The sequence below is a fragment of the Pollicipes pollicipes genome, unplaced genomic scaffold (assembly GCF_011947565.3).
Source record: "Pollicipes pollicipes isolate AB1234 unplaced genomic scaffold, Ppol_2.1 Scaffold_724;HRSCAF=833_pilon_pilon_pilon, whole genome shotgun sequence".
Taxonomy (NCBI): Eukaryota; Metazoa; Arthropoda; class Thecostraca; order Pollicipedomorpha; family Pollicipedidae; genus Pollicipes; species Pollicipes pollicipes.
The window spans coordinates 224,382-243,125 of record NW_023597047.1 but is presented as its reverse complement, the minus strand read 5'-3'; the positions used below and the strand labels follow the sequence as shown (position 1 = coordinate 243,125).

At 54.9% G+C, this 18,744-nt stretch overlaps 2 protein-coding genes and 1 long non-coding RNA gene across 3 annotated transcripts in view; all 3 read right to left on the bottom strand.

Annotated features, from left to right (window-relative positions):
• Positions 1–549: 549 nt before the first annotated feature.
• Positions 550–5,337, bottom strand: LOC119110914 (death-associated protein kinase dapk-1-like). Its single transcript, XM_037234789.1, has 6 exons — positions 5,317–5,337; positions 4,742–4,857; positions 4,068–4,275; positions 2,722–2,828; positions 1,143–1,295; positions 550–675 (listed from the first exon to the last, which is right to left on the bottom strand). The coding sequence occupies exons 2-6, from the start codon at positions 4,829–4,831 to the stop codon at positions 550–552; spliced, it is 684 nt and encodes a 227-aa protein (XP_037090684.1). The 5' UTR covers positions 4,832–4,857; positions 5,317–5,337.
• Positions 5,338–6,061: 724 nt separating this feature from the next.
• On the bottom strand, positions 6,062–7,471 carry LOC119110911 (uncharacterized). The gene is made up of 3 exons (XR_005095574.1): positions 7,339–7,471; positions 6,522–6,676; positions 6,062–6,104 (listed from the first exon to the last, which is right to left on the bottom strand). It is a non-coding gene; the product is annotated as an uncharacterized LOC119110911 (long non-coding RNA).
• Positions 7,472–8,073: 602 nt separating this feature from the next.
• LOC119110913 (death-associated protein kinase 1) overlaps positions 8,074–18,744 on the bottom strand; it is a 37,039-nt gene continuing 26,368 nt past the window's right edge. Inside the window, exons 3-6 of the mRNA XM_037234788.1 lie at positions 14,618–14,815; positions 9,677–9,775; positions 8,773–8,870; positions 8,074–8,095 (exon numbers count right to left, since the gene is read on the bottom strand). Of these exons, the coding sequence (XP_037090683.1) occupies positions 8,074–8,095; positions 8,773–8,870; positions 9,677–9,775; positions 14,618–14,815 (417 nt within the window). The remainder of the gene's footprint in view (positions 8,096–8,772; positions 8,871–9,676; positions 9,776–14,617; positions 14,816–18,744) is intronic.

Below are 18,744 nucleotides of genomic sequence, written 5' to 3'. Positions count from 1 at the left end.
GCTCCGCTGTCCGTCGGGTGGTAGAGGAGCGGAGCCCCGCTGTCTGTCGGGTGGCAGAGGAGCGGAGCCCCGCTGTCTGTTGGGTGGCAGAGAAGCGGAGCCCCGCTGTCTGTCGGGTGGCAAAGGAGCGGAGCTCCGCTGTCTGTCGGGTGGTAGAGGAGCGGAGCCCCGCTGTCTGTCGGGTGGCAGAGGAGCGGAGCTCCGCTGTCTGTCGGGTGGCAGAGGAGCCGAGCCCCGCTGTCTGTCGGACGGCAGAGGAGCGGAGCCCCGCCGTCTGTCGGGTGGCAGAGGAGCGGAGCCCCGCTGTCTGTCGGACGGCAGAGGAGCGGAGCCCCGCTGTCTGTCGGGTGGCAGAGGAGCGGAGCCCCGCTGTCTGTCGGGCGGCAGAGGAGCGGAGCCCCGCTGTCTGTTGGGTGGCAGAGAAGCGGAGCGCCAGCGTGGCCGTGCAGAACATCACATTCAAGGGACGGCGGGCGGTGCCAACGTGCGGAGCAGGCGCCGAGCAAGAACGGCGCGGCGACGAGCCAAGCCAGCCAGCCAGCCAGCCAGTCAGCCAGCCGGGCCACTTTCCTTGAGGTAGGCATTGTCAGCTATCAGTCGCCTGTACCCATGCCGCCCGGCGCCGCCACCAGCGCCCTGCCCCACAGCATCACCAACACCAACACCAACAGCGCCCTGCAAGCGCAGCCGGCGCCCAGTTAGTGGTGCCGGCCGCCAGCGGTGTGAAGCTGCGTTAGAGAGGGAGCGGGGTAGAGTCGGTGGCGGAGAAACAGAGGGTGAGGAAGGCACCAGAGATCCCCCACGACGGCTTGCAGAGAGATCCAGGCCTGTGTTACACAGTTAGAGCGTGTTGCAAGCACTGCCAACTATATACGGTTACACATGGAAAGGACTTCAGGTGTGTTTTAGCCGGTGAAAGGCGGAGGAAGGGGGGATGGTATGGAAACACTCCCGATCTCTATGCTGATCGGGAAGGGGAAGGGGTGGGCAAGTAAGAAGAGAGTCGGGGTGACGAAAGCTCTATGCTCGGACGCTGCCGTTAGCTGACTACGGCGCTAACTGTGATACGAGGTGGTGCTGACGCGGATAAGCGCGGTCGGCGACGGTCCGACAACGCCGACCGACTCTGGCCATGGTCTCACCTGCGTCACTTTCGCTTTCATCTCGGACAGATAACCCTTGAGGTGCTTCAGCGCCGGCGACGAGGCGGACGTGGCGTCCAAAACGAATGTCGTCTCGTGCAAATCAAAGACGTGGCCGAAACGCTCCTGGACCTCCTTCATCAAGAGATTCACCTATCGGCAGCAAAAAAAAGCAGAGCTTTGCTGATCGAATGGCTATGTCATGGAGGAAAACATCTGATTCAGTATGTTTGTGAACATGCAAACGAAAAACGAAGCAATTCAGAGTATACTAAGGGAAATGTGAAGCAAAAGTTTTAGGCCGGACCTCGAATGAGTAGTAACGTATAACGAGCTAACGGAGACAATTATCATTGCGTAGGCAATAGGTGGCCAATGGCTTAGGAACTGTGCGCGTTGCATTTGAGCGGCGACTTAACGTGCGCTCGGGTAAGCATCAAATCGACCCCCCGAAGGTTTTTTCAGAATTGCTTCCAAACGGAGCGACGTAGCCGCGCTAAACGTTGTACAACTGTAAAGAATTGAGAAGCGGATCTTTTGTTGTAAAAAAGATATACCTTGTAAGGTCGCTGACCTACAGCAGGTCTGTCAGGTCATGGCTGTCAACGAAGGACATTTCTAGGAGATCGTTAAATATGATGCAACTACAAAGCGTTACAAGAAGTCATACATATCTGGTATAGTTTTTTAGATAATAAAACCAATTGAATTTAGAATTACAACCAATCGCATTGGCCTAGGGTCAGGTACAAAGGTCAGAACGAGATCAAAACCATCCTGCGTTTTTACTCGAAAGCTTGGTTCTGTGAGTAGTTTGTGGTCCTCATCTCGAATTTAATAATAGCAGGAACTACAACAGATATGTCTCATGGACTTTTTTAAGGTCAGAGCAGATCACTGACCTAGGATGACCCGGTCAACATCTTGTTCTTAGGAACAATGCCGCCTTGCGCAATCCCTGACGCTTTTTCGAATGGCAAAACAGACCTCGTAAAGGGCAAAAGAGGCCACTCACCTTATTGACCTTTTGTTTAGAACAGGTGCCTAACTTCACGGTCGTTGCATGAAAATTTCTGGGGGCATTTGGACACCAATCTGGAGTTTGAGCTTGTTTGACTTTATTTGACCCAAAGTTAATGATCTAGGAAACTCAAATCTCGACAAAAGTGAGCCTTCATACAAGTCCATCTACCCTGCGAGTTTGCCGTCTCTAGCTGTGTGAGTTTTTGAGCTCTCAAGGAGTCAAATTGACCTCCTACCCGAGCGAAGACTATTCAGCCAGCCACTCGGGCGCATTTTATAACTGCACTTTGGTGTTTGGTAACTCAGCGGCGTGCCAACGCCCAATTACAGCCATCCTACATCTTACTCCCCCCCCCCCCATCCTGACCCTCGAGAGAATAGATAGATGGCAAAGGGACACGTGGGCGCGGGCAAAATACTGAGATCGCAGGCCCAAATTCTAAGGCCTCTACGCTTATCGTTCTCAGGCCTCGTGCATTGTTCAAACACTGAGGCCTCACTACACATAACAGGGCCGTAAACGACCCAGGTGACCGAGACGTGACGTCACACGTACCTCGGACGAGGAATACTCGCCGTGTCCGTTCTTGTGACACTGGCTGAGGTCGGCGTGAGTGGCCACCAGCGCCACCTTCGCCGGTCGGCTCGACCGGCCGCAGTGACCTGGGGTCACATCAGGTAAGGTCAGGTCAGGTCAGTCATGACAGTCGGCGAAACAGGCGACATAGTAGAATCCCTCCACGTTTATATAATCTAAGAGAATCAGCACCGGTCCAGGATGTTTGCGGTTTACACGTTTTGTTCACGTCGTTCCGCACAAAAGTTTGCTTCATTTCACTGTAGCATAAACGGAGGGCCTCCTTCCCGTATACTTCAGGACAAGTTTACAAGCACGGGTGGCCTGAATCAGACGTGGATGCACAACTTCATGAGTTTGAACAAAGGGAAGGCAAACGGCTCAAGGCATTCAAAGGACCTTTGTGTTGGGACAGAGACCATTGTACGTTGAGTCCCCAGTAGTAATTATTCGCTATCACCAGGTATAAGTGCACATCAAATGTCTTCTTTCCACGAAAACGTAGCTTTTCACTTGAACAACTCCCTTACTGAACTTCACAAACACGATCCTCACAAAACCGCTTAGTTAAGCAAAGCCCCCACACGTAGAATGACTAACGGTTTTCATGATAAAAACCAATGTGCGAATATTGCGCTGCGGAAGCGGCTGTTACGGATGCAAAGTCGTTCCTTTGGCAAACCCCTCAAAGCGGTTTACACTCATTAATCTTTCAAAAGTTCAACGTTTTTCTTGGTTGGGCTATTCGACAGTTCTCTATGATTGTATATTTGAAAGCATCTGCTAACAAGTTTACCTACTTGGAGAAGAACTTTAACCTATATCAGAAAATGTTGCGCCTTTCTCCTTCAAATATCATAACCTTGTGCAGAATATCCCCTAAAAATGTGGGCACATGCCCGCCTGTTACTAAGTATTCAACTATATAACATTTCACACGTACCCGGGAGATGGTCGGCCTGCGTGGCTGGCAAGATAGAACTGACGATGCCAGTGACCCCCTGACTTCACTGACCACGAAACCTCTGACATCACTGAACTGGCCATCCTCCTGATGTCATCACCGACCGGCCGACGACCCCCATGACGTCACCATCGACCGGTGAACCCTCTAACGTCACAATGGACCGGCGACCACCCCTGACGTCACCACAATCGGCGACCCCCTAACGTCCATCGCCTGACGGCGACCCCTGACGTCGCCATCGTCCAGCGAACCCCTCTACCGTCACCAGTGACCGGTGACCATCCTAACGTCACTACCGACCTGAAAGAGCCCTCCAACATCACCACTGACAGGCGACCGCTCTGATGTCACCACTGACCGAGCGGTTCCTTGGGAGGGATGCGCGCCTGCAGGAAGCCCATCCAGAAGATGACCTGCTGCATCTGCACCGCTGGGGGGTCGCTGAGCCGGTACACCACCAGGTGGACGCAGTTGGTATTGCCGATGAAGTGGTCGTAGAAGATGTAGTAGCTGTCGTGGCCGGAGAAGTCCCACACGGACACCTCCCCCACTCCACTCAGCGTCGACTGGTGACAAACAATCGACCGGCCGCTAGAACACTGACAAGACCAGCTGGGCCGTCATCCGAATCCAGGATCAAACAACGGAGCCAATGCAACGCCCCTGTGCTGCTTACATGGTATGCAATTAGGAATCGGCTCTCTTGTCAGTGCACCACATCACATAGTTCTGCGAGATAGCTACCCAGGCGAGAACGGCTGTGGTGGTCTTAAAAATAGCTATTAAAGTCGCGCCATTCGTACACCACAACGATACCTAAACCAAATACCACAATCGCTAACGCAGCTATCATGAGGGCTGTTGAACGCTGCCCCTTCGGCTGCCATGGGGAACCTATGGTACTCTCCGAAGGTCGGGCCACCGCCTTACAAACCGTCGTTTGTGCGGGTCCGTCCATGAGGCCACGGGGCTCCGACAGCAGGCCAGCACCCGGTGGCCGGTCGACGGCCGCCCGTTCGCCGGCACACCCACCTGGCTGACGTCGATGCCGCGGGTGTAGTTGTCGTAGCCTGTGTCGAACGACAGCGAACTGTCTCTGCACCGGGTCGGCGTCATCTCCATGTGCGACTTGTTGGGGCTGTGCGTGGCTAGAACGAGAGACCCGGCTGGGTGTGATCGACCGACCAGGGGTTTCTGGGGACATGTATCGAGCGAGGAGCCGCTCAGGCCAATGGAGCGTAAAGACAGGACCTGACGGATCGGCTGACCTTAAGACGGATACAACCCAAAATAATGGGTGCCCAAAGACGAATTCGAAGAAGGATTTTCTTGAGCCGCGGCCAGCCAAACATCATCACAATGTCGCAGGGATGACGGCAGTAGGGCGTTCCTGGGAACGCGTGTAGGTGATGAGGGATCATGCACATCGGTTGTGTATTTCAGGTTTGACTTTCTAAATAATATCTGAAGTGCCTGAGCGTGTAATAAACATCTAGAGTAATTCAAGATAAAATTTCAGACAGCTTAATGTTTTTAAGGTGAGAGCAGGCAACACTCACTTTTTGAAACATGGTAACGAAACGTGGTAAGGTTTTTGTTGTTCTTACATTTTTGACTGCCAATGCTGCCGATGCTCCACTCTTGCTTCTCTTGAAGAAGCTGGAGAAATATCCCATCTTCATCGACTCAATCAGGGACGTCTTCCCAACGCCCGAGTGTCCGAAGACCTTGAGTTTTATTCGCGAGATCGGGTTTGCAGTCGGTATCCAGCTGATTGAGGTATTCCTCCCGAAGCTCGGCCTTCGGGGTTACATAACGCCGCAATATTAATAATATGAGCCCCGTTTCCGTAGCACTCTGCTGCTCACAAACGCACACTACTGGTAAATCAGATCGTACAGGCCGCGCATTGACAATTTCAGTGAATCTTTGTGCTGAAGCATCCAACACTAGGATACACTTGGGCGGAACATGTCTTAACAGTGTCTGCAGTCCTTACCATGCGTTGGGCCTATCGACGGCCGCCTCAGTTAACCAACCAGCAAAGCATCCGGCGGTCGCCTCCGTCATCATCGAACCCCTAAACCTTTCAGCAGACGCCAACGGCACGTCTTGGGCTAAAATGGAACAAGCTATGTGCGTCCGTGCACAAAGCAACCTATCACCGGACGCAATCAAGTCAACGGAAATCTTCGTCAGAAACGCTATAGTTTTCACAGCTACTGAATTGGTCGGTGTTCATGTTGCTGGGCTTGAGCGGATGACTCACATTGCCGAGTCGGGAGAAGCAGAACAGCGGATGTCATTGTGGCCCGCGCTTGATGGCCGTGATCTCTCGGCCTTGATGCCGTACCGGTTCCGCTGGTCTATAGTGCAGCCGGCTAGGCACAATATCCTGCCGGACAGCGGGACCATGAGCAGCAGCACCGCGCACAGGCGGCGCCGCGCGCTCGGGTCAGCTCGGCTCGGCTCGGCTTGGCTTGGCATGGCTCGGCTCAAGACGCTCTGGTGGCCCCCCCCCCCACACACACGCACACGCACACGCACACGCACACACCACACACCACACGCACGCACGCACGCAACGCACGCACGCACGCACGCCACGCACGCACACACACACACACACACACACACACCACACACACACACCACACAACACACACACACCACACACACACTTGCTCCAGGTGCAGCGCTCCGCAGCGCCTTCAGCAATCTGATACCATTGGCGACACTCTGCCTGTGCCGTCTGGTTGCAAGGGATGGATGGCATCATCGCGTTCGACCCCTGGTGGCTCTCGGTTCTCACCTGACCACCTCGGTGTGGCCGTGTTTGGCTGCCAGGTGGATGGGGTACAGGCCCTCGCGGTTGATGACGTCCACTGCGCAGCCATAAGCGCAAAGCGTCTGCGCCAGGGTCAGCAGGCCGGCGGCGGCCGCCAGATGGATGGGCGTCTCCCCCGCCTGGCCGGACACGCCACCGCCCGGTCAGCGGGGCGGCGCCGGAGGCACACTCGCAGCACGGCGCGCTCACAGGCCGGAGTCTCTCAGCAGAGTGACGGCATGACACTGAGCATGCACCGGCTTCTCGGCCCAAGCCGTGCCATGCTGTTTGAATTATCGGGGATGTTGATGCTGCCGTTACCAACAATCCAAGCGACAACAATGTCTTAGCCATACATTCGGCAGCGCACATCCAAGATGAAGAAGCGTCATAAGAAGACGTGCATTTCCGTCACAGGTTTGGGAGTCTCTCCCGAACACCATTTTCTGTTTCGCTCGTAACGTTGTCCTCTCAATTCTGGACTTACTCATCCAGGACCAACGCTCGGTTCTCGACCCACTCCTGATCGGCTCCCCGCCCGCCCACGACATCACACCGTCCCTCCCGAGCCGCATCGCTGGTCACGAGACGCCAACTCGTGCCCCCAGCTCAAACACCGTCCTCCCGAGCCGCATCGCTGGTCAAGAGACGGCCAGCTCGACCCCAGCTCGAGCAGACCGTCCTCCCGAGCCGCATCGCTGGTCCACGAGACGCCAGCTCGACCCCCAGCTCGAACACCGTCCTCCCGAGCCGCATCGCTGGTCACGAGACGCCAGCCTCGACCCCCAGCTGTGGCACTCACGTGATCAGCTAGGTCGCAGTCGTCGCCGGCCTGGAGCAGCAGGTGCGCCACGTGCACGTGTCGCCGGTGCAGCGCCAGGTGGAGGGCGGTGGGCCGCCGCCGTGTCGGCCAGGTTCAGCGTGGCGCCGGCGTCTAGTAAACAGCGCACGGCATCCAGATGGCCGCGCGCCGCCGCGCAGTGCAGCGGTGTCTCCAGCTCCTGAAGGCAATCAGTGGTCCGCGGGACTCCTGAGGGCACACAGCCGGTCACCGGGGCTCCTGAGGGCACACAGCCGGTCACCGGGGCTCCTGAGGGCACACAGCCGGTCACCGAGGCTCTGAGGGCACCAGACGGTCACCGGGCTCCTGAGGGCACACAGCCGGTCACCGAGGCTCCTGAGGGCACACAGCGGTCACCGGGCTCCTGAGGGCACACAGCCGGTCACCGGGCTCCTGAGGGCACCACAGCCGGTACCGGGGCTCATGAGGGCACACAGCCGGTCACCGGGGCTCCTGAGGGCACACAGCCGGTCACCGAGGCTCCTGAGGGCACACAGCCGGTCACCGGGCTCCTGAGGGCACACAGCCGGTCACCGGGGCTCCTGAGGGCACACAGCCGGTCACCGGGGCTCCTGAGGGCACACAGCCGGTCACCGGGGCTCCTGAGGGCACACAGCCGGTCACCGGGGCTCCTGAGGGCACACAGCCGGTCACCGAGGCTCTCACACAGCGGTCACCGGTGGCTCCTGAGGGGCATCACAGCCGGTCACCGGGGCTCCTGAGGGCACACCGCCGGTCACCGTGGCTCCTGAGGGCACACAGCCGGTCACCGGGGCTCCTGAGACACACAGCCTGTCACGGGAGCTCCTGAAGGTAATCAGCGGGTCAGCAGGATCTTTAACATGCACACAGGCGTGCGTGCACACATTAACATTTATATTTACAATGCAGCTCACCAATTACATTTGCTTTTAAGCAATCGTTAAACCGACAGTATCCGACAAGGACAAAATGTGCCTTACGTTAAAATGAGTTTGCAAAGCATGACTCCCTAAAAACACGCGTTTTTCATACATCATGTAGAGTTTTACATGCTTCGCATGACGCTACAGGCCAAATATATTCTACAAGGCAACATCTGACCTTCTCCGACAGCAAAAATAGCAGGGCGCAACTACGCCTGATTTGGCGACACGAACCATAATGAAATCACACAGACAGAAACCACGCACAGCCGGCCATGTGTCGATGAATGATATAACGTTAAGTGATAAGGTTAAGTGAGCGAGTTAACGTTAAGCGAGTTCCGACGTCGTGGGAGAGAGAGGGAGAGAGAGAACGATGACTGGGCGGGAACGGGGCAAGTACGCTGCAGTCCCTGGCGGACGGCGGCCTCACGTTCCGTGGCCGCGAGGTCGCCACCCAGGACTCCTCGGCCCGATGACGGTTACTTACGTGGTTGACGACGTTGGATTGGCTCCGGCCAGACAGAGAAGGCTGGCGATGACGGGGAAGCCATGCCACACGGCCATGTGCAGCGCCGTCTCCGCATGCTGCGCCGTCAGGCAGGCGTACTCACACACACACAACGTCCACACCCACGCGCGTCGGGGCACCATGCAGGGCGTGACGCCCGTCACGCTCGGCTCGGGCGCCACGCGCGGCCGCCGTCAACGGCTTTGGAACGCGGAGTAGCCACACACGCGGCCGCCACCAGGGGCTCTGGGAGGCGATGCGGCCTCACGCGTGACGCCTGGGCACCGCTTCCACGCCTACGTGGTTCTCGCGCCGTATTTACTGCTCCACTCACTTTATGGATTGTAAAGATAAACTGGGGCGCATCAAGCTGCCGTTGACACTCTCTCGCGAAAACTCTTCAGGCAAAGAGGCCTACTACTCAGTTCCAAGTCCGGCTTATCTACTTCGTACATGACCTGAATGCTGACCCGTGATGGGGCAAGCGAAACACGAATGCCAATTTAAGCAAACTGCAAGACTGCCTCCAGTCCTTGGCGAAGGCAGCCGAGAAGAGCACCACGAAACAGCATGGTCAGTTTCTGAATGCAGTTTTGGGGGGTTTGTTTTGCCAAGTGAGCATCACTTTAAGATTCAGTCGTTCACCGGGACGCGGGGCAAATACACACATGGCTATAACAGCAAGCAGCGTTGAAAAAAAAACACGAACCAAACCAAAACAACTAAAATACAAGCAATCTCAAAACATACAAGCCAACAGACAATAACGCAGCAAATGAGATAAATGCTGCAGCAGTTGCAGTCATGTGTGTAGTGGTGGACAGCCATAATACGTCTGTGCCATCCACCATTTCAAACAGATACTGAGTGCGACAGAACTCACGTCGTCCTGTATGTCGAGGTTGGTGTGCGCCTCGCAGAGCAGCTGGACCACAGCTGTGTGACCATACCGGGCCGCCACGTGCAGGGGTGTCTCGCCGCTCTGTCGGCCGGGGGTGACGGGTCAGGGCTTAGGGGCCAGTGTGGCACGCGGCCGGCCAGCACCGCCGCCTACCCACCCATCGCACATCACCAGCATTGTTGTATCCCGCGCTTTCCTAGCTCATCTTTCACACTTACTCTTGGCAGCGCGCCTTCTCAAAGGGGGTACTCTATGGCCGTCAACCATGAGCTGGCTTCAAAGCTGCCAGTTTCGGGGTTTGTGCTGGTGCCCAAGCGACAGCACCAAGCCTGGAGATGAGGCCCTGTGCTCTGAAGATGAGACCCAGTGCGGGTAAGGATCGGTAGAGGCTAGCCCCCACGATGGCCGGAGCATTGTCCGACACCACTCACCCCTCGCCTTATTCTCCTAGCTCCAAACGGTCATTGCTGGCCGAAAGAGCTCTGTCCGCAACCGAATCAGCCATTGCCATTGTCCACAACCGCTACACCATTGGGTCATCTGAACCCGCGAAATCCCGCAGCTCCAATTCGGCGGCAGCAGTCGGGGCTCGGACCCGCGCGAAATCCCGAAGCTCCAATTCGGCAGTAGCAGTCGGGGCTTGGCTGGCCCCATTCAGGAAACGCCGAGCCAGGCTGGCTTAAGGGCTTCGGCCAGTCACATTCCGTAGGCTGATTGGTGCTCGGTCGCGGGGCTTGCTTTTCAGGCAAAGCATAAATCCAGGTGTAATTCGAGGTCGAAACACCCTAAGCATTTGAGCATCGGGTTCACCTCCGGACTGCCATGCTTCGAATGACCTGTGGTGCCAAGTTCGCGCACAAAATCGTGAGTGGGCATCGCCAAGTTGAAAGTCAGCCGATTACTCTTCTCTGCGCGAGCATACGTCGCCTACGTTAGAGCCTTTTACAGTATTTACCTGCACGCCGGCATGGATACAGCACAAAAATTCACAGCACAAACCGCTTCAGAAAACGTTTTACCGACCACATGGTCTGGGGTAAAACATCGAGAAGGTTAGTACCCCTGGCAACGACTGCCAGGGACTGACGATTCTCAGGGACTCAGCGGCACCTGGCGAGAATACTTTTATCTTTTTTTACATATTCTCTGTGAGCACCTCCCCGAAGAGCAGGCAGGGAACCTGCCACGACCAGGTCTTTGGAACTCCACGAGCGATCTGGCAGGACTTTGCCTAGTTTCGTACCCTCAAGTCTTCCACAGCCAGCCTGTTGCACATTCGTCGTCCTTTTTAAGAAATTCCGGACATCGATGGCGGTATTTGGGAAACAAAGGACCATGTGGTGTAAAGTGACACAGGAGAAAGTGGAAGGAGTCCGCTTTATTTGGATATCTGATGGCACTTTAACGTCTCACTCCTCATTTCCATGCCACACAGGCCTGCCCGCTTCATAGCTGCTTCTATTTCCTCTCCATCTCACACGCCATAGGTTTCACATCAAAGCTGATTACTAGCTTAGTCCCGACACATCATTTGGACAAGACGTAAGTGTCACGTACTGCGTACAAACTGCAACACCGGGCGGATCTGATATGGTGATAAAGAGGGCAGATGTCTGTGGGATGAGGACAAAATGTACTGCAAAAGCGTTCTAAGCCAATACCGCCTTTTTGGGGCGCAGGGGTTGGAAAGCAGTAGGAGCAGCTCCACCCAGCGTGGAGGACCTGTGGAGAGCTTATGCAAGTATATTGAGGGCCCATTCTAAACTTTCAAGGGATTAAGTAGCCGGTATAAGTACATTCTGATCTGCCGAGGGCTCATTCTGGCCAATTTTAGGGTCAATTCTGATCAGAGGAGGGCATTGCTGAGCGTGTAAGAAGGCCCATTCTGACCTGTAGAGGGCCCATTATGACCTGGAGAAGGCCCGTTATAAGCTGTAGAGGGCTCATCGTTGAACGCAGCATTAGCCATTCTGGCCTGTAGAGGACCTACTCTAGCCTGTAGAGAGTCAAAGTATTGACTGCATTAGGTCAAATTTTAGCCTGTTAAGGGCCCATTCTGGCCTGTGAAGACACCTATTCCGACCTATAGAGGGCTAACTGCCGACTTTGTACCGACTTGGTCTGGTCTGTGGAGGCACCCATTCTGACCTATAGGGGGCCAACTACCGATTTTGTACCGACTTAGTCTGGTCTTTGAAGACACCCATCCTGACCTATAGAGGGCCAACTACTGATTGGTCCATTTTGGCATGTTCAGGGGTCTATTTATTGCCTGGAGAGTGCCCATTCTGGCTTGTAGAGGAGCCATTATTAGCTGTGGAGAGGCGATGCTGGCGTATAGAGGGCCCATTATTGCCTGTAGAGAGCCCATTTTGGCCTGTAGATGCTCATTCTAGTCTACAAATGGCCCATTCCAACCTGTAGAGGGCTCATCATTGACAGTGGAGACCTTATTTTGTCCTGTAAAGGGCCCATTCAAACCCGCATGGACATTATTCTGACCTGTAGAAAGCACATGATTAAGTGGAAAGTGTCCGTTTTTACTTGTGAACGGCTCACTATCTAATCTTAGAGGGTCCAATCCGGCAATTCAAACTTTGTGCCCCTCCCCTAACATAGTTTCCGCGGCCCTGCCGCCTTAAGCACCAACAACCAGCAACGTGAAATGTGAGCAATTTAGCAATGTGGAAACAAAAGACAGTGGTGAAAAGGTGAGGCTGCAGCAATACAGAAAGAAACTTCGGTTATTGTAAAACTGCCTGCTTGAAACGACAGCCGGTCGTATTTTTGGGGTTTCTGAAATTGCATTGTTTAAAGCAATAACTACGGTATAGATAAGCTTTCATATAAGATAAAACTAGGGAACAAAAACATGCAAATCGTTAAGGTAAAAACGGCGACGAAGCAGTCGTGTGCCAGTGGTAGCACCATTTCTTTTCTTTGAAGCAAAACATGCCGAAAATGTCAAACTTTTGAAAAAGGATTCAGACCCATTCCGCCACACCTTTACGCTAAGCATGACGTAAACAACTAGCACCAACTACATACGCTGGTTTTTCACCTTTTGTACTTCTCCAGTGCAAGCATTGCACATCCCGTTGTGCTTTAGGGGACCGAAAAAAACTGACTGGACGCTGCCATCGACAGTCGCCACTACGGCTCACCGGTGGTGGGTGACGTGCCCTGGCCATGGTTGGCATTTCGACAACTGAAACTAGTTTTTGCCATATTCTGGCTCTTACTAGCTTCTTCCAGACAAGGTGGGCATAAACTAGCAGAGATTCGGAAAGCCGTAATATCCTTCACTTAATTAATTATGCTGGCATATCTAAGTCCGAGGTCATAGATCTTGATTTCACATGCAGCCGTCAAAAAATTATGCATAACATCATGCAAAGGAGCTTGACAATGGCCACATTCAAATATACTCTAAGTTGTTGTGGTGACAATTGATGCCTGTATGTTGCAGCAGCAATGTGAATTAAGCCTTAGGTCGATCTGCTTCAAACTCTGGTTCAAAGGATTTCCATAATTCTCTTCGGATCATGCAAACAGGATTGCAATGTAACATAAGCACATACCAATGTTGGATTAGACACCATGGCTTGGTAATGATTTTGTAAAATGCGTCGGCCCCCTTAGAAACTGGTGTTAGCATGCCTACACCATCTGTCATGTAACCTTACCATAAAGTAGTGCCTCAGGGATCATCTGTCAACTGACGGCCTCATCGAAGTTAAATTTTCACGCTTGACCGATGTAAATGGTAGTCTTACCGTATGTGGATGTTTTTCTGTGGCACCCGAGGGTACTATAGTGACGAGGATTATATCAATTCAAAACGCAGTATTGCGACAAAATTCCCTGAAGCGAAAAGGTCGATCGCTCCCTTGACGTCAGCACCGCGTCAGACATTTCCACTGATGTCCGCCGAACACCATGACTCTAAAAGAGTGGCGAACTTCCCCAGAATTGCTCCCGGCCGGAGCTTGCTGAGCTTCACGCACCGACAGTGCGTGCGTCTCCGACAGTCAAGAGCCGACATGACGGCAGCCAGTCGTGTTACAAGGGTCGGTGTCGCGTTCAGCTGCGATCGTGTACGTAAGCTGCTCCCATACTGACGGCATACAACACTAATATGAGGTTAGCACATAGGCCATACCTCACGAAGTACCTGCTCTGATAAAAGAAAAGAGATTCACTTGCAGCATTTTTCTAGGGCCGCAGTATCCGTTAGGCGCTGGGAATCACTTACCATTAAATAAGAGTCTCTCGCAAGCGCGAATGGAAACAAGGACCCCAAAGAAACATGGAGAATGAAAGTAATGCCATGAAAAAGGCACAAGGAACTGAGCGCATATTTCAGGTTTGATAGGCACGTTCCAAGGAATACTGGTCAACACGCCAGCACTACAACCATTTGGCCGCTGCTGGACGGCACTCTACAGCGGCTAGCATTGATCGAGGCGAGCAGATATGGTAAACATAGTCATCATCAGCGACCTGATTCTACCATCCACTCTTGTGACGTGCAGACCTCACCGCAGTATTCTGTCCGTGACAGACTCGTAACGTGTGCACCTCGCCTCAGTACGCTGCCTGTGAGGGACCCGTGACGAACCCACCTTATCCCAGAGTGTTGTCGGGTGCCGGAAGTGTGGTGGTTAACGCGGTGAGGGACCCGTGACGAACCCACCTTACCACGGAGCGTTGTCGGGTGCCGGTAGTGAAGTGGTTAAACGCGTCTACATTAACCACTACGCGTCTGGGAAACCACAGGTCAGGGATTCGATTCCCCGCGGTGCCCGCCCTTCCTGCCAGGGTGAGAGACAGGCGACGCCATATCGCCTCAGCAGCTGAGTGCGTCGTAAAGCCCCAAAGACACACACACACACACACACACACACACACACACACACATACCTTGTTCCTGTTGTTGACGTGCACGCCCTCCCGGATGAGGTAATTGAGCACGGCCGAGTGGCTATGCCGGGCCGCCCAGAAGGCCGAGTTGTCACCGTTGCCGTCCGTCTGGTTTAAGTTGGCTCCTTTGGCGCGCAGCACCCGCACCACCTCCAGCTGACCCAGGCCGGCCGCCACGTGAAGTGCAGTCTCACCGTGCTGTCGGCAGATGGCAGTACGTTGGCGGCGACCCGCCCCCTACCACATCAGGCAAATTCGTCACGACACCAAAGTTTAGCAGCAGCTTTCTTATTATTGTTGTTCAACGCTCGCCCTGAAAGGAAGCGGAACCGAGCCCCTCCCTTCCCTAAGGTTTTCTGAGGAAATCTCCCCGGCGTACGTCGTGTAATTGCGCTGACATTTGCAGGAGCCTCTTGAGCATCCATCGGGCGTTCATTGACTCAATAACGTGTGTCTAGCTATTCCAGTTCCTGAGAAGCAGCCTTTTTAAGAACATTGCACGGTGGTCCACGACGCGGGTGGCGGGCGCCGATTCGCCGGTAGCGCGCGGAGGGAGCGACACCGTCATATCAGCTGACACGTACATTATATATAAATATATGGATATATGCATATATGCTAAAACACACAGAAATGCATCTAGAAATGTTTCAAGCTAACGTTTACCTCTTATTACCTCACGCTAACATAACATCTAGAAATGTTTCAAGCAAAGCTAAACATGGAAGACGTCTGTGTAAGTTTATGATGATAGGTGAGGCCATGTTGTAAACATGCACAGGTAAAGATGAAATAAGTTGGTTGTCACGAAAAGTGACTTTTGAACCGGCTTAAATGCATTAATAACTGGGCAAAACATAAAACTGTTACCAATGGGGAGACCTCGTTGAAACACTGTTTATTATCCCACGAGACTCTGTTTTCTTAGTTAAGAAAAGGCATTGAGCAAGGTCAAGGCATCGACCCCCTGTCAGGTTGGGTTCGGAAAAGAGGCGAATCAGGGCGAGAGTTGGAATGACAGGCAGCATATTTCACCCGTCGTGCCTTATGTCGCTAGTTGTGGACGAGGAAGATAAAAGGCCCTGCGTTTGGGTCAGACAATGCGCAGGGCAAGAGTACGAGTCTCAGTCATCCCATGCGGGCTACCAAAATTTGTGAAACTCCAGGCTTGTTTTTTAGACCCCAGTCGTCGCTGCAGTACAGCAGCAACGCAAACTTGTTCGCCGACAAATGGAGTCGGCTGGTACATACGTCCCGCTCCCGCTGTGCCCAGTCGGCGGGTACATACGTCCCGCTCCCGCTGGGCCCAGTCGGCTGGTACATACGTCCCGCTCCCGCTGTGCCCAGTCGGCGGGTACATACGTCCCGCTCCCGCTGGCCCAGTCGGCCGGTACACGCGGCCCGCTCCGGCTGGGCCCAGTCGACTGGTACATACGGCCCGCGCGGCTGGGCCCAGTCGGCTGGTACACGCGGTCCGCTCCGGCTGGGCCAGTCGGCTGGTACATACGGCCCGCTGCGGCTGGGCCCAGTCGGCTGGTACATACGGCCCGCTCCGACTGGGCCCAGTCGGCTGGTACATACGGCCCGCTCTCGCTGGACCCACTCGGCGGGTACACGCGGGCCCGTTCCGGCTGGGCCCAGTCGGCCGGTGCACGCGGTCCGCTCCGGCTGGGCCCAGTCGGCTGGCACATACGGCCCGCTCCGGCTGGGCCCAGTCGGCTGGTGCATACGGCCCGCTGCGGCTGGGCCAGTCGGCTGGTACATACGGCCCGCTCCGACTGGGCCCAGTCGACGGGAACACGTGGCCCGCTCCGACTGGGCCCAGTCGACGGGAACACGTGGCCCGCTCCGACTGGGCCCAGTCGGCCGCTCAGCCCCTGCACCGCTGCCTCATGGGAACGGCATCCAAGCGGCACTGTTTTACCCAGCAGCGGCCCCACCAGCGCAGGCACCAGTCCAATCCGCGCAGCCCGCTGTCAATCAGTGTCACGAAGTGGTTGTTTTGGTGGCGGTGGTCTGACCCCAACACGCCACCGGCTCTCCCGTGGCCCGATTCCCCAATTCATGGCTAGGTATTACACGGTCTGCGAGGCATTTCCATTCCGCCTGGAACCCCCGACGACTTTCTCAAGCGGCCAGCTCCCGCCCGGCCCCCGGCGCGTCCCGCTCCCGCCCGGCCCTGCCGCGTCCCGTTCCCGCCCGATCCCGGTGCGTCTCGCTCCCGCCCGGTCCCGCCACGTCCCGCTCCCGCCCGGTCCCGGTGTGTCCCGCTCCCGCCCGGCCCTGCCGCGTCCCGCCCCCGCCCGGCCCTGCCGCGTCCAGCCCCCGCCCGGTCCTGGCACGTCCCACTCCCGCACGGCACTGCCGCGTCCCGTCCAGCCCGGTCCCGGCGCGTCCCGCTCTCGCATGGCCCTGCCGCGTCCAGCCCCCGCCCGGTCCCAGTGCGTCCCGCTCCTGCCCGGCCCCGCCGCGTCCCGTCCAGAAAGGTCTCGGCGCGCCCCGCTCCCGCATGGCCCTGCCGCGTCCCGTCCAGAAACGTTCCGGCGCGTCCCGCTCCCGCACGGCCCTGCAGCGTCCCGTCCAGCCCGGTTCCGGCGCGTCCCGCTCCCGCCCGGCCCCGGTGCGTCCCGCCGATGGCGTCACGAAGCGGTCCTGGCGGCACACGCGGACCGCGCCACGCGCCGCACGCGCCGCCTACAGCCTGCCGGGCAACCCTTGTCTACGCGTCGCTTCGTGACGTACGCTATGGTTGGGCTCCCCTATTGCCAGACGCTATCCACAAGTCACAACCTATGACGTCACAGGTAAGTGTGTCACAACAGCTCCTTTGCCTTGGAGTACGGTCGCTCAGGTGTGGTGTCGGCACTTGTCATGTCATGGGTTACAGCTTCAGGTACATACTTTGCCCATGAAGAACTGAGCACAGCTCGAAAAACGGAGATTGTGAGCCCAGATCTAGCATGCTTAGGCATGGCCACTGTATGTATTCACCACCGGATATGCTCTATATAGGGGACCGGCAGGGTGCAGTAGGTTTTCGCGCAAGCCAGCACGGAAATAACTTTGAGTAAAACAATAATGCATCGCAGTAGGGGTGCCCGATGACCACCAGACACATTACAAAATTGTAAATAACGCACTCAAGCCATTTCGAATTGGCTGGTGCTGATCCCACCCCAACAACAGTTCATCCGTACTTCAGGCCTGATCGGGAGTGAACGTTGTGCGCGGATGCTGTGAATTTGTGGTCCAGGGAACATTGCTTTAAACTAGATACTCCCGCATCCTTCTAAAAATAGTCCTAACATGCGGCTCGCTTTGGCAACAGCTGAGGCCACCTAAAGCAGAAAGTGGTCTTGGCGCTAAGAATGAGTCAGAAGCCAGTTTCTTAAAGCTAAAGTACAATCTTCGCCAAGTATTTATGACTTCTTTCCTTTTGACAGCAGTAAGATCACTATTCCTTGGAGAAAAAGGCAGGAAAATGAAGACATAGAGATATATAGGGATTAATAAAGATATAAAGGATACAAAACCAAATATGGGAGATATATGCACTTAACAACTTGTGTACTTCCGATTATACAAACTACACTTTAAGCCAGGTTCTCAAGGCTGTCAAGACCTTCTGTCGTAGTTGGTACATTTGGCTGTGGCGTAGATTTTTGTGCGTCGCCTTGCCAGGACAGCTACAAAAAAAAACTTGAGATAATTCTGGCAGCCATAAACATGGGTCTCATGTTTTTGAGTATGGATTGCCTTAACCCGAATCGCCATAGATTTAGATAAATTAATATATAGGCTCGCACTTATCTGGCTTGACACCAAATCAGCCACATTAGCTTAAGATTTTGTAGATAATTATCTCTAGTTACAATTGTGACGCCTTGATTGGAAAATCAACGTTTATAAAGATATGTAATCAAAGGCACACACGCCGGTAGTGCGGCGGTTAACGTGTCGGGGCACGGGTTCGGTGCCCGCCCTTCCTGCCAAGGTGAGAGGCAAGTGACGCCACACAGCCTCAACAGCTCAGAGGCTAGATGATTAAGGATTAAGATGATAGAGGCTAAGATAGATTGGATCAGAGATTAAGATGAGAGGCAGGCGACGCCTCATAGCCTTAACAG

Excerpts from the sequence above, each read along its gene's own strand:
- LOC119110914 (XM_037234789.1), bottom strand. The coding sequence starts at position 4,831 with ATGGAGATGACGCCGACCCGGTGCAGAGACAGTTCGCTGTCGTTCGAC. Across the intron at positions 4,276-4,741 it reads GCGGCATCGACGTCAGCCAG|TCGACGCTGAGTGGAGTGGG; the intron begins GTGGGTGTGCCG and ends GTTTGTCACCAG. Across the intron at positions 1,296-2,721 it reads GCGAGTATTCCTCGTCCGAG|GTGAATCTCTTGATGAAGGA; the intron begins GTACGTGTGACG and ends TGCTGCCGATAG.